We start from the raw sequence: 15,221 nt of genomic DNA, 5'->3' as shown, positions 1-15,221 counted from the left end.
AAATAAGGTGGCACCGTTCATAGACAGCTCATCGTATTTTTCAATTCATTTACTCTGATCAGATCAAGGACCCAAGCTGCCCGGCACTACGTTCTGGCCAGAGGCAGCTTTCTGGAAGTTTCTGTGGAGACGCCACAGGCTCTCTGGGGCTCCAGTCTACTGCAGTTGTCTTGTTCTCCGTATTTGAGGACAATAAGCTACCTGTTCCCTCCTCTCTCCCCTGGGTTCCAACATCACTATTTGGAACAACAGAGCAGGGGTGATCTGGGGCCCCTTCCAGACCATCTGTTTCAGATGAAACAGAACCCATGCCTGACCACTCTGTGTTCCCCAGGGTCCTCCTCACAGCAGTTGGTCAAAACACTACTGAATTGCTGTGATCATTCGTTGCACCTGCTCCATAGAGCTGATCATCCTTTCCAAGTGGTTGCAATAAAGTGGTGGTGTTTTAGTTTCCACCCAGGAGAATGATGCCCGAGGAAAAGAATTATAGTGGAGAAAATCCGCATGAGAAATGGTGAACAGATCCAAGCCCCACAGGTCAACAGGGGAGGCTCTGTCCTCAAGCCACGAGAAAACAGAGAATGGAGATGTCTTTTGTGGCCTTGACCCCAATAGGGAGGGGCAGTGATATGCTCCCTTTGAATACTGGCTGGTGGTGGCAAAGGAGGCAACTTGAAATCTTCATTTAGAGATTCAGAGGTGGGATTTTTGGAGACAAGTCCAAGTAATACATTCCTAAAGTAATATTTCTGAGCTAATTTCGAGAGGGTATTTCACTGAGATTTCATGGCTATTTTGACAATGTGAATTCTACAAATTCTACAACGGTATTATAAATGTGAAAGCAATCTTAGAATCTGGTTAGGCCCCAAGCTCCTGGTCTGAGAACCTCTCCCCACTATTGAAAGTTGTTCTAGGGGTTCCCTGCTGGCCTCAGCACTCTGCCCTTCTTGACTAAATTCAAGGAACAATGACTTTACATTCATTCAAAGCACCTGGTGGGGGAGAACCCCAGATCCATAATGGACAAAAGTGAGAAATGAGTAAATTCTTAAGAGAAGTGATTGAGGGGGATTATGAAAGAGAATTTGTGCCTGGTTGCTGTGGTCTTTTTGTTACTCATCAGGAACTTCAAAACCTGCAGGATACATGCCCAAGAAGAAGGAAGGAGTTAAATTCAATCCACTTGGACTAGTTTCATTAGTCAACTGAAATTACACATGGCTCGGTTCATTGGAGTCAGTAGGGAGAGAAACTTTCATGATCAATTTGATGTGCAAGTGAAGTAAGATCTGCATGGCTAATGCAGTGGAACTTTTTCTTCACTCTTGGTCATGGTGAGGTATAGATGATGGTGGAAAACCTGACACCATCTTGTTAAAGCCATTGGGTTCTCCTTGGCATTTCCACATACGTATATTTTTGACTTCCCTAAATTCCAACTGAATTTTTTGGCCACAAAAGGCTTGAGAGGAACTCAAGGAAGTGCTTTCAAAGTCCAAGCGATTCCTTTGGAAATTTTGAGGGAAGAACTCTACACAGGGACCAATCCCAACATAGGTTCTAGCCTCAGCTCTGCCACAAGAGGGGTGGCAATGCCTTTGAGGTTTAATCTGATGTAAAACCCACGAGGAATTCTGCCAAAGGATAGCAGGTGTTTTTGTGGACCTGTTAGGAATAGTGATGCTATGCAGTAATATCGGGACAATTAATAGTTCGCTTGGCGATTAGCTTTCAAAATAGCCATTTTATGACAGGCTTTAAAACCTGGTGGGGTGGGGGGAGGATTGCAGTTATTTCAAACTTTATGGGTAAAGTGAGATTGTATTAATAATTATGTAACAAATTCCACCTTGAATTTTACTACTGTGGGTTTCCTACCACCTCTTCCTCTAAAATCCTGAATCTGCTCAAGGAACATTCCTGCTCATTGTCCCTACAGGGCCGAGCACACACCCTGCATACAGTCTGGCTCATAACAAAATTTGGAATTTGACTGAATCGATAGGACCCCTGAGACTGCCTGTTCTCATTTCCTTCTCCTGATGGGTTGCCTTTACACACATCCCTAGCGGTACCCAAGCAAACACATGCTGCTCGGCACTGCATTGAGATGGCATGTTTAATCTCTAGTTGGGCTGATGAGGCTCATCATCTTCACCTCTCTTTCCCCCCCCCCCCCCCAATCTCTCAGCATGTGAAAGATTTGTCCTGGATCTAACTTTCTGAGAAGAACTAAGTAGTCGAGGTCTGTCCAGGCTGGGCTTGCTGTGTGCACCTGCTGTGGCTTTGACATTTTTCCACAGCAGAATCTATACCCTCTGGAAGCCTAGCTAAGAGGTGCTGGCTGAAGACTAGGGAAAATGGATGACACTTAATTAATCTTTATCATTTTGCTGAATTAGAAAGGAAAAAAAAATCATTTCGCTCTCATAGGACTTTTTTTTCCCCCCGGTAATTAATGTTCGACGGACTAAGGATGCAAAATTTCTGTCAAGCAGGACTTCGTTAATAGGTATGCTATTTGATTCTGGAAATCCTGGAGAACAAAATGTCATAGCCCCACTGGACCCCACTCTACAAATGGACATTGAATTGACAAAACGTACATAGAGGCGTTATTTTCAAGTGTTTTATAGGGTTCATTCCTATCTTCCCTAGGTGTTCTTATGGATTCTCAGAGATTTAACCTCATAAGCCTCAGAAAAGAAAGGGAAAAAAAGTTTATTTTCAACCAAATGCTGGCTGCAAGACCCCAGTTTAGCGTACTTAAGCACACAAGTCGAGTTTTAGATCAGCTGTGAACAGCTTGAGTGAATTGAGAGGGCCTGGGTCTCTACTCCATGTGCCCTTCCAGAATCAAAGAAAAGAAACATCAGTGGGGCAATAGATTATTTTAATACTACCCAACTAGATGTGCTCCTCATATATTTGAGGGCATGGGCACAGATTGTGGCCCACAGGAAGGATCCTGGTGGAACTACACACTTCCACTTAGTGAATAATTCTTCTAGATGATGCTTAACCAGGTCAGCTTCTACACATGTGTAACAGGATTCTGAAAAAGGCTGGTCTGGTCAGCTGTGAGTGAAAATGTACCTATCTGACCAGAAGTCTGTAGACCTTTCTTCTCACCTGTGTTTTTAGCACCTCCACTAGTGGGCTGAGATGAAACAGGCCATTCAGATGTGATCCTATGGTTTCTCATCACCTCTGTACAAATTGTGCAAGCAGCTTGTAAATTATGGGGTGAGCTGTTTCTTTTGTGCTTATTAGCAAACCTCTAAAAATGTTGCTCTACTATAAGGTCACCTGCTGTTTACTGTATGGAGGGCTTAGCCATTAACAAAGAGCTATTTTTGAATTATAATGGAAAAGGCTTTGAAACATTCTCAGTCCTGTTCTGGCTCTGGAGCATGGACTATATACTTAAAATTTTAGACCTTGGGTCATGGGGCTCTAATATTACTAACCGCAGGACATTATATCCAGGCCAAACTGCTTATTGCATGCTAAACTCCAAAGTAATAGGACAGATCTGGATTTCTGCAAGAATCATGGATTTTGACTTTTACATTTTATTGGGGAAGAAAATTTAAAAATATGACCTAAAGGAGCTTGAACTGTGACTTCATTCATTCGGGGCACCCCTTCTGTGTGTTTCTATAGGCAAGCAAGAGTTAGCTTTAATTACTAACTTGGTAGGAAATTTGAAATCTCTCTACTAAAAGATACAATCCTTCTTCTTTGACCCAAATTATGGCCAGTAACTCAACATTATACCATTTATACTAGAAAGCCATTGCTTCTCTGTTCCAGGAAGGAAGCACTTGGCAACATTAAATTAATTGTGGACTCAAGTACCCCAAACAGAATTGAAACCGAGGTGGTAAGAGGATGCATACGTGATTGATGCTTCTGGAAAGAACAGTGACAACATCCTAAAAGTAACAGAAGGGTGAGGGGTGCCCACAGTGAATTACGTTTACTCTAAAAACAAACCCACCAATTGGAATTTTAGCTACCACCTCTATCATTAAAGGGAAGCCCCTGCAGCTGAGTAGCATCTGGGGCAAAGCATTCATATGTGGAGTTTCTGTCGACATGGAGTCTATGAGGCTCTTGGGAGACCCATCCCCAGGCTTAGGCTCAATGACCCCTGAGGTACTTTTCATCTCCCACATCACATGGTCCCGAACAAGAGATACGGCTACTCACGTGGTGTTATGCCTTGGTTAGCCAGCTGTTCTTGGGTCCTTCTCTGTTGAAGTCGTAACTGCAAAACTTCGAAAAGAAAGTGTTAGTTTGTAAGTTGGGCTGCATGTGATTATAGTCATTTACATTTACATCAGAATTTTCACCCAGCTCTTCTCATTTTAATCTTATTTTTTAAAAGATCTTATTTATTTATTCAGAGAGACTGAGTGCTTGTGCAAGGGGAGGAGGGGCAGAATGAGAAGGAGAAAAAAATCTCAGGTAGGCTCCACACTCAACGTGGAGCCCGACATGGGGCTTGATCTCAAGACCCACGAGATCATGACCTGAACCCAAATCAAGAGTTGGACGCTTAAAGGATGGAGTCACCCAGAAGCTCCTCATTTTATTTTTAGAACAGTCTTGAACATTTGTGTGAGGTACATTTGTATTTCTGTTGCAGATGTGTAGAAAGAAAAGAGACCCTGAGGGGGTTGCAGGGATTTTCAGGAAATCTGTGACAAGTTGTAACTGTAACACTCCTCTCCTCTTTTAGAGTGAATGTTGTCCTCACAGCACTATGCTCCCTGTCTCACTATCATCCACTTTGGAGATAAACACCAGCCGATTCTGCTGGGAATTTGCCTGCATTTTCAAAAGGGCAAATGAAGAAAGCAATAAATAGACTTTGGAGTGGGTGGGTTAAAATCTTATCTCTAGCCTCTTCAAAAGATGGGAGTTGCTTAACCTTAACCTTTCTGATTCCTGATTCCCTCACCTGTAAATGGGAACAATGCCTACCTTGAGGTGTTGCTATGAAGTTTGATAAACAGTATATGCAAGTTGCTTAGCAGAGTGGCACAAAATAATTCATCAATAAGCAGGGGCATTCTGAGCATTTGGGATTCCTTTGGAATTTCAAAGATGGACTACTCCAGTCATGCTTTGCTTAGAAAAGTTTGAACTTTATAAAACTTTGTTGCTATCCATAGCACAAATATATTATATGTATCATATATATATATATACATATAAATAGTTCTAAAAACTATATTTAAAATTATGAGTGTAGCATTTGTGATTTTCTCCTACTCCCTCTCTACTTTCCCCCTAAAAATTCTATCTTTGGGCATTTAGCCTCTCCCTTATGGATATTCCATTTTCTCAGGGAGATTCTTCTTCTCCTTCTCCTTCTAAAGATTTACTTATTTATTTGAGAGAGAGAGAGAGAGAGAGCACACATGCACCCATGTGAACTAGGGGAGGGGCAGGGGGAGAAGGAAAGAATCTCAGGCAGATACCCCACAGAGCATGGAGCCTTACGTGGGGCTCTATATCACAACCCTGAGACCATAACCTGGGCCAAAATCAAGAGTTGGATGCTTAACTGACTGAGCCACCCAGGAGCCCCGCTTAGTAAGATTCTAAGTTTACCCTCTTGGCCCTGGCATTTAAATTGCTCAGAATAAGGATAGAAAGAGCAGAAGTTTGCAAAAAGAGGGATTGGTCTAATCAACTTATAATGAAAAGAGAGAACAAGAGAACTGTTTTTAGGAAGAGAAAATTAGAATGGAGAGAAGAAGGGCAAAAATAGGAAGGTATGTGGGCTGACTTTCAAGTTTATTTAGTATCTTGGAGTAAAGCATCAGAGCAAATGCAGTCACGATACTGAAAGAGTAACAGGGAAAGATAATTTTTTAAAGTTCTGCTATGGTTTTGAAATGGATCCCCATCCATCTTCTTTGAGAGAGATCAATGCTGCTGAATTGCTTTTAATGACTTTTGGTTGCTAGACTGTGCTTCGCCATAGCCTCATTTCACTCTAAGGTAGGATTAGACAATAAAGACCAAAAAAGAGAAAATGATATGAGAGTTTGTTTTTTAAGACCTCCTTCAGAAAAAACCTCCCACTAAATAAAATCTGTAAACTCTGAACAAAATATGAGAAATAACAACCCAAGGATTCTGAACAGGAAACAAAGTCAGGTAGATTGCAGAGAGGAGTTGAAGCTTGGAGAAGTAACTTGCATGGGGTGAGTTTCCCATTTGGGGGAAAACTGAGGGTGACCTGCAGTCATGAAGTGGCAGGTCACAGGCAACTAAGTCTCTAATAGAAAATGTGCTCATCTTTCTGGCCAGAGGAATCAGAGAAAGGTACCTGGACAACCATGGCTGATGACCATACACTAATGAGGAGGACATCACATAGGGGAGAGAATTAGAGAGGGAAGGGATCCCCTAACTATGTGTAGAACCCTTGCAAGTTTCAGGTTGATCCCTTAATGATGTTTCCATGGGGCAGACTCAAAGCAGCAGGGCAAAGGTTTAAAATTAAACTGAAATGTGAACCTCTGTGCACATAGGCAAAAAAGGACCTACTGTTTGAATCTACCTGGGTTAATTGTGTGCTGAAACAAAATGAAACAAAACAAAGCAAAACAAAACCAGCATTCTCCAGAGGATTACAAAAGAACTAAAAATTTATGTAACACAAGGCAGAATGTCCAGGACACAATCCAAAATTACTCTACACACAAAGAACCAGGAAGAACCAGGAAAATATGATCCATTTTAAACAGAAAAGACAATTAACTGATGCTAGCCTTGAGATGATCTAGATGTTGGAATTATCACACTAAAGCCTTAAAGTAGTCCTCCTCCTCCTCCTCCTCCTCCTCCTCCTCCTTCTCCTTCTTCTTCTTCTTCTTCTTCTTCTTCTTCTTCTTCTTCTTCTTCTTCTTCTTCTTCTTCTTCTTCTTCTTCTTCTTCTTCTTCTTCTTCTTCTTCTTTCTTCTTTCTTCTTCTTCTTCTTCTTCTTCTTCTTCTTCTTCTTCTTCTTCTTCTTCTTCTTCTTCTTCTTCTTCTTCTTCTTCATCTTTTTCTTCTTCTTCAAGATTGAGAGAGAGAGAGAGAGAAGGGATGGGCAGAGGGAGAGGGAGAATCCTACTATGCTAGGCACGGAGCCTGACTTGGGGCTTGATCTCACAACCCGGAAATCATGACTTGAGCTGAAATCAAGAGTCTCAGCTATCCAGGTGCCCCTAAAGTAGTTATTTTCAACTATGTTCAATGAAGTAAAAGAAAACAGGCTTGAAATAAGTGATAGGAAATCTCAGCAGCAAAATAGACACATAAGAAGAAACCATAAAAAATCAAAACTTAATGTTAGAGTATCTGTAATAATCCATGAATGAGCTGAATAAAAGAATAAACATCAAGGGCACTTGGGTAGCTCAGTTCATTGAGGGTCTGACTCTTGATGTTAGTTCAGGTCTTGATCTCACAGTTGTGAGTCTGAGCACCATGTTGGGCTCCACACTGGGCACGGAGCTTGCTTTTAAAAAATAGAATAAATATCAGAGGGAATGAATCAGTAAACTTGAAGATAGATCAAAATAGAGAGGAAATTAATGGGAAAAAATGGACACACGAATAGCCTCATGGACCTGTACCACAATATCAAAAACTCTAAAATCAGCTAATTAGAGTCCCAGAAAGAGGGCAGGGAGAAAAATAATAGCCCCAAACTCCCCAAATTCCATCAAAGACATGAATTCACAGATTCCAAAAGGTCGATAAAACCCAAACCAGACATATTCACAGACAACCACACTTAGGTACATCATAATCGAATGGCTGCACCAAAGACAAAGAGTAAATCCTAAAAGTATCCAGGGAAAAACAACACATTATATAAAGGGAAACACTGATTCTTATCCAGAAAGCATGGAAGCCAGATGGTAAAACAAAAACAAAATGCAAAACACAAAACACGAAACAAATGTCAACACCGAATAGGAAATGTCCTCTAGAAACGAAGATAAAGATGCGAAAAGGGAAAGTAAGATAATTTGTTGCCAGCAAATTTTACTACAAGAAATGCTTAAGGAAATCTTCAGGCTGAATTGAAATTAAAGCAGAAAGAAATCTGGATATTGAGGAATAACTAAAGAGTATCAGAAATAATAACTCTTTTGGTAAATATTAAATTTTTTCTTTTTCTTCTTAAGTTTTAACAGAATGTATGTAACTGTTTAAAGAAAAGTTATAATATTGTCTCGTGATGTTCCTAAGGCATGTAGACATACTACAGATTACAACAATAACATAGAAGGTCCTTTTTGACTGCAAGATTTCTACATTTTACATATTATGGTATAATATTAACCATAGGTAGCCTGCAAAAGATTAAGGAAGAACAACTAATGCAAATACAAAGAGGAGGTGAGCCTGGGTGGCTCAGTCAGTTAAGCACCTGACTCTTGATCTCAGGGTCATGAGTTCAAGCCCTGTGTTGGACATGGAGACTACTTAAAAAAAAAAATACAAAGAATAGCTTAAGAAAAACCCAATAAATTAAATGAAATGCTAAAAAAATATTCAAACAATCCAAAAGAATGCAAAAAGTAGGGAATATAGAAACAAAAAACAGTGGATGAACAGAAAATAAATATGAAAATGGCAGAGATCCAAAAACATTAATAATTACACTAAATTTCAATGGTCTAAACCCTCAAATTGAAAGGCAAAGGTGAGCAGAATGAATAAAAATTCAATATGCAATAGTGTGCTGTCTACAAGAAACACACTTTGTATATAACAATTCAGATTGGTTGCAAGTAAATAGATGGGGGGAAATATACCTATAAACAAGAAGTATAAGTAAGCTAGACTAGTTATCCAATATAAGATAAAAGAGATTTCAAGCCAAAGGGTATTATTGGAGAGAAAGAAGGTCCATAGCACTTGCCAGATTCCCAAAGAGGTCCAAAGCCTCCAAAATTTAAATCCCACTAATCCAGAAATTTGAAATCCAGGGTTTTGAGAGCATGCACTAGAGTCAAGTTATAATGAGGTTGACAAAGAAGTCTCAGGAAAAAAGGATTAGTTTAATTTTAAACAATCTGAATTTTAGGAGTCCCAGTAAATTATAATATTTCTGATATGCAATTTGAGAAATAGGGCTGGAGAAAGGCTTAGGGGTCAGAGCTGATTTGGGATATTGTCTCCAAATAAGTGGCCACGAAAACTTTTAATCAGAATTCCTAAAAAAGACAGGTATGCGATCAGAGGAAAGATAAAATGAAAATAGGAATAAAAATTATCTGACAAATCAAGAAAGTATAACATTAAAAGGAGCTGGTAAAGGGCATAATTAGTGTTGGGTGTGTAATGTGGAGAAATTATTGCACTATTTGACATCAGTCATTCCATACTCATCACTTTTTAGCTAAGCATTTGCAGATTTTCATGTTCAAAAGATCAAAAGCATGATTCGTTATATTCCTTCAACCTTTCAGTAAGTATCTGATCGTTGGCTCTGTGAGAGACATGCTTGTTACCAGCCTAACTGCTGAATAGGATGGGCAGTTACCATTCTCAGTGTTTACTTCCCGGCTGGTGAGATCAACACAATTTTTCCTGAACACATAGTTTTTTTATTCCTTTTTGGTTTTTTTCCTATTTTATTTTGCCTTTTCTGGAATAATTTCTTTCCCCAAAGAAAGAAGAAGCTGGTCTTCAGGAGCTTTTTTTCATTCCCTGAACCTGTATACAATGTACATGCACATGCATATTTTTGTGGATTGGCCTGTGACTTCTGTCAGATTTTAAGAAGTCTCTGGGACCTCCAGAAGTTAAGTGCCCTCAATTCTGACCTAGACTAGATCATCTCACATCTATTCCAGGAGGCCCTCTCCTTATAGTGCACCTTACACGTGTAACCAAACTAATTTCCCTGAAACTCTATTTTCGGATGATTCCTTTGTGTAGTATCCTCGAGTGGCTCCTGATTCTGGGGTTTGAGGTCTTCTCCACAAGCACAATTCCCACACAAACTCTCTCCTCCAGTTTAGTTTGTTTCTACCTGAGTCCAACATCTACCAAATGTTTACACACCTTGCCTTGGATTATGATATACCCACCAGTGGAATCTGGTGTATGGTTTGAGGCTAGGCCATAATTTTAATTTATTCCAAAGACTTTGTGAACTATATATACCTGCCATTTATTTAAAAATTTCCCTTTGTCTACTGATTGGTAATGTCACCTCTGTCATTTACTAACGTGCTGATGTGAACTGCGAGCTAATTTATACTAACTTATACTTTTGGTCCTTCCCTCTTTTTGAGCAGCAAAAGTAGGAAATGGTTCCTGAGTCCTATAAATAACAGAAATGAGAGCTGTAAAAATCTATACTTGCCCTGAAAAGACAAAGGGGATTCTTCAGTGGATCGAAACTGCGAGTGATCTTTGGGAGATAAACAGAATATGGCATTGGATTGGAAAAGTACATCATAAGACATAGGCAAGTGAGTAATAGAAAGCCTTGCCAAGTGTCCACCTTGCCCAGAAGCACAAGTGAGTGTAAAGCTCCCTCTAACAGGGCTGTTAGATAGGGTCCCCAAGGAAAAGATCAGTCTCCACCATGTCCTGAATCCCTCTCCACATTGGACCAGGCATTGGTAATGGGAAGGGGCTGTCAGTGTCTAGGAATGAGCAGCAAATATGGTATCTGGGAGGCACAGGAGTGGACTCCAGATTGTTGGCAATACCCAAGAGGTTCAATAACCCTTTGTTGCCTGAAACTAGCTACTGAGCATCCTGTGCCTCTCTCCTAGTCCCTGAAATCAAATCAAAGCACACGTGTCAGCAATGTATCTTTTTCCCCCAGGCTGTGCTCACCTGTGCATCAGGTAGTCTAACAGGTTTCCAAAAAGACACAGTATGAGGGTGCAATTAGAATCACTTACCCTGGAAGGAATGTTGGTACCACAAAGGGAAGACCCTAAACATACAAAAAAAGAACATATACTCAAGGTGACAGTGTGAACAAATGAAAACATACTTTTCTCAGAGATAGACAAGAGAATGTTCATTAGTTAATAATAAACTGGGGAAGAGGCAGAAAAATAGAATAATCATCTCCTCACACCCATTAGGATAGCTACAATAAGAAGAAAGAAAGGAAGAAAGAAAGAAGAAAAGAAAAGAAAAAAGAAAAGAAAAGAAAAGAAAAGAACAATAGTTGACAAGGCTGTAGAGAACCTGGAACCCTTGTCTGCTGCTGGTAGGAATGTAAAATGATGCAACCATATGGAAAACAATATGGCGGCTCCTCAAAAACTCAAAGCTAGAATGACCATATGATCCAGCAATCCTGCTTCTGAGTACATATCCAAAAGAAGTAAAAGCAGAAACCTGAAGAGATACTTGTACCCTCATGTTCATAACAGCATGATTCATTATAACCAAAAGATGGAAGTAACCCAAGGGTCCATCAACAAATGAATGGACAAGCAACATGTTGTATACACTAGAGTCTTAGCCTTCAACAGGGAGGAACTTCTGGCACATGCTACAGCATGGATGAAACTTTGGGACATTACTCAGAATGAAATAAGCCAGTCACCCAAGGACAAATATGAGGTATGAGGTTCCTCAGGGTTGTCAAATCCACAAAGGCAGAAAACAGAATGGTGATTTCCAGGTGATGGGTTGGGGGAGGAAGACATTGGAAATTACTGTTTAATAGGTATGGAGTTTTAGTGTTGCAAGGTAAAAAGAGTTCTGGAGACAGATGGTGGTGATGGTTGTGTGATGATGTTAATGTGCCTAACGCCACTGAACTGCACACTTAAAAATGTTTGAGATGGTAAATTTTATGAGCGTTTTATAAGTAAAAATTAAATTATGGAAATAAAGCAAACATTGAGTAACGATTAAGATAAACTCAATGAGTGGCTGAGTATTGGAACGAATATTGGAACGAATGTATTTAAACATGAATTGCTAAGCAAGGAGATGAACTGAATGGTTCTCTTAGAACATAAGACAAAGGGCTAAAAGACTGGAAAGCATAATTGGTATGTACTCAATGTAGACACATTGCTAAATAGAGAGAAGCTTCCAGAAAAAAAAAAATCTTATTCCTGAACTAGAGCTAACTATTATTCATGTCTGATTCCTGTCCTTGAAGTCCCTTTTTCCTAGATATTTATGTGGGGTCACATTATAAATTTTTCCTTCCTTAGCTGATTTTTATTAGTAACACATCACAGATATATTTCCAGATCATTTCATACCCTTCAAAAGACATTTTGGCAGCTGCATATTTAATTTTTTGGTTATTCTGTAGGTCATTGAACCGAATGCCTACTGTTAATTCTTTACTTTGTTTCTAGTATTTTTACTACAGTGGGCACTCTTTGTGGTTGATTTAGGGCCACACCCTCAATATGGTTTTAGGATATACTCCTAGAGGTGCAACTGTTTGGGTACAGAATGTGTCAAATTGAAAGCCAGAGGGCCAAGGCCAGGAGGATCCTGGGACTGCAACTCATCCCTGGGTGGCTTTTTGTCCGGGTCTGGCAGATTTCTGATGCTGGAGGTGGGAGCTGAGTGACCACCTCTATTTTTGTGGCTGTTTTCCTGCTGCATGTGGGGGAGTCCTGATGGGTTGGGCAGAAACCTTGCGATTTGGTGAAGCAGGCTTTCCCTGTGGGCACAGCTGCCCTTGGCCAGCACTGGCCTCTTTCCTGAACTGCCTCTGCGTGCTTCCCTGGGCAGTCCCTCCCTTCCTCCCCCTGCTTTCAGCTGGCTGGGGCCTTTCGTGTCCCCAGAGCTCTTGGCAAACATCCATTGATCCACCGTAGCTAAAAATACTCTAAGCAGAGGGTTGCTTTTTGGCCCAAGCCTCCCCCCACCCCCAACGCCTACTTTGAACCACCTACAAGTTACAGGTATTCATAAAGTGCTCTCTCTTCACCTCCTTTGAGGCCACATGGTCATCTTTGACGGGTGAAGGAAGGGATGTTCTTAGTCTCTGTCACCTCAGTATGTTCTCTTACGGTTCTGGCATTTGGGTGTCAATCTTCCGTAGCTTTCACAACCAAAGCATTTATTTTATTTTATTTTTTGCATTCTTTTGGCCCTTGTCAGAATTGGGAGTCATTTGTTTGCACTCAAATTGCTTCTTTCCTCAGAGGTCCTGAGCTCTCAAGTCTGATTTCCTCATCTGTCTGGCTATTCTTGTCCACAGTACCACACTATTTAAGTTATTGTAGACTTTCCATAGACTTTCATCTAATACAAAGAATCTTCTATTGTCCTTTTGAAACAAGTATTTTGTGACCATCCTAACCTGTCTTTTCCCCCTAAATAAACTTCAGGACCAGGGCAGCAAGTTCCACTCCCCCCACCCACCACATCCTCCCACCAAAGACTACCTCCCTCCAAAAAGAATATGTTCCTTTATTATTTTATAAAGTGTGAACACCATCCAGTCAGAGAAACAGCCCCCTGTTTAATGACGATTAAGGAATACATAGAAACTTCTGGATGAAGTATAGGTCAGGACTGGGAATAGTTGCCTTTATGCAGCTGGGACTGGATACTCGATTCAAGAATGGGAGCTAGAATATCTTTACACACCATGAAGCTGCAACCAGACCACGTCACTTGCCTGGGCCCAGGAGAGGAAGCAGTGCCACCCAAGAGACAAAGGACTAGATACAACTGCGAGGGTCTCTTGAGAGTTTCAGGTTGAAGAGGCAGGAGATACCAGAATGGATGGACATTATGACATTTTTCTTATCACCCAGGCAGCCACCTCTGCCACATGCCTAGCGCAGGAGGGCAGGCCCTTCTGGATGCAGAGGGAGGCAGCATGATGGAGTGAGGGGGTTGGGAATGGAAAATAGAAGACTCAACTTTGACTCCACCATGCTGTGTGACCTTAGATAAGACACTGTGTCCATGAGTCCTAGCCTTCTCACCTGTATACACAGCAATAGTCCTATGACTAATAAATCATAATAACCGGGGATCCCTGGGTGGCGCAGCGGTTTGGCGCCTGCCTTTGGCCCAGGGCACAATCCTGGAGACCCGGGATCGAATCCCACATCGGGCTCCCGGTGCATGGAGCCTGCTTCTCCCTCTGCCTATGTCTCTGCCTCTCTCTCTCTCTCTCTCTCTGTGACTATCATAAATAAATAAATAAATAAATAAATAAATAAATAAATAAATATCATAATAACCAATTGCACAGCCTTGTCGGGATGGAGGTAATGAGTTAACTACTTCCTAAACTAGACAAGGCTGTCAAATGTCTTTCTGTGTTAAATTGATAAGGGCAGCTTCAGGAGGAAGCCCACCTGTTTGGTTCTCGTTACAGACTCTGGATGAGAAAAGGGAATCATTTGCAGTGGGAATAATAATGTAGAACTTTAAAAAGTCATGCTGCCTTAAACACTGGCCAGGCCAAGGCTCCAGGCCCTGCAGTGAGAGGCAGTGCAAATCGGGAAGGAGGAATCTGAAGGAATCTTCTACAGAATCTACCGAAGAGACAAGGATTCCACCATTTGTTGAGTGAGGTGGGGGTGGCAGGAGTAGGACAGAAGAAACTGAGTTATTAACTCATCACAGAAGCTTTTATAGACATCATCTCATCAGAACCACCTTCTAAGCCTGTGGGACTAGAAATTATCATCCCATGTTGTAGCTCGTAAGACTCAGAGGGCACAAATAACTCCTCCAAAGCCATGAAGTTATGAAATGAGGGAAGCACATTTCAAACTGATGGTTTCAGACTCATGGGTACAAATTCCAACTGGATCCATGTTCTACCTTATGTTTTAATGAATTTCAAATGAAGGAGCAGGAACCACTCATAACATGAGGAATACATCTCACACTACCTGCCACCTATGTAACTCAACATAAGGACCCTCGGCTCAACAGCACTGCCTACAGTGTCTCCATAGCAACAGTCATGTAGGGTACCATTATCTTTCTGGAGCCAATAGGCAGTGGGGTGGCTCTTCTAACCAACACAGGTGATGGGCCCAGTTAAGTCTCTGATTAGGATGAGGCTCCTGAATGAGCCTGTGCTCTGACGGCATCACACAGAGTTGTTGCCATGGTTTTGGTGAGAAGTATTGCTTTTCTGAGGATTGCAAAACACTTCATGTTCCAACCCCATGCTCGTTCATTCCTGACAGAGTGGAAAATGTGTCTCCTTGGCT

At 41.1% G+C, this 15,221-nt stretch overlaps 1 protein-coding gene across 17 annotated transcripts in view; it reads right to left on the bottom strand.

The window, feature by feature from the left end:
* MYOCD (myocardin) overlaps positions 1-15,221 on the bottom strand; it is a 149,913-nt gene that overhangs the window by 58,335 nt on the left and 76,357 nt on the right. For all 17 annotated transcript variants that reach the window (XM_038536908.1, XM_038536911.1, XM_038536909.1 and 14 more), the window contains one exon: positions 4,222-4,287. Coding sequence is in view for 3 of the 17 variants with exons in the window: in XM_038536903.1 (XP_038392831.1) it covers positions 4,222-4,287 (66 nt within the window). In the remaining 14 variants the exon portion in view is untranslated. The remainder of the gene's footprint in view (positions 1-4,221; positions 4,288-15,221) is intronic.

The sequence above is a fragment of the Canis lupus genome, chromosome 5, assembly GCF_011100685.1.
Source record: "Canis lupus familiaris isolate Mischka breed German Shepherd chromosome 5, alternate assembly UU_Cfam_GSD_1.0, whole genome shotgun sequence".
In the NCBI taxonomy this organism is placed as follows: domain Eukaryota; kingdom Metazoa; phylum Chordata; class Mammalia; order Carnivora; family Canidae; genus Canis; species Canis lupus.
The sequence above is the reverse complement of the archived record's forward strand: the minus strand, read 5'-3'. Positions and strand labels throughout refer to the sequence as shown.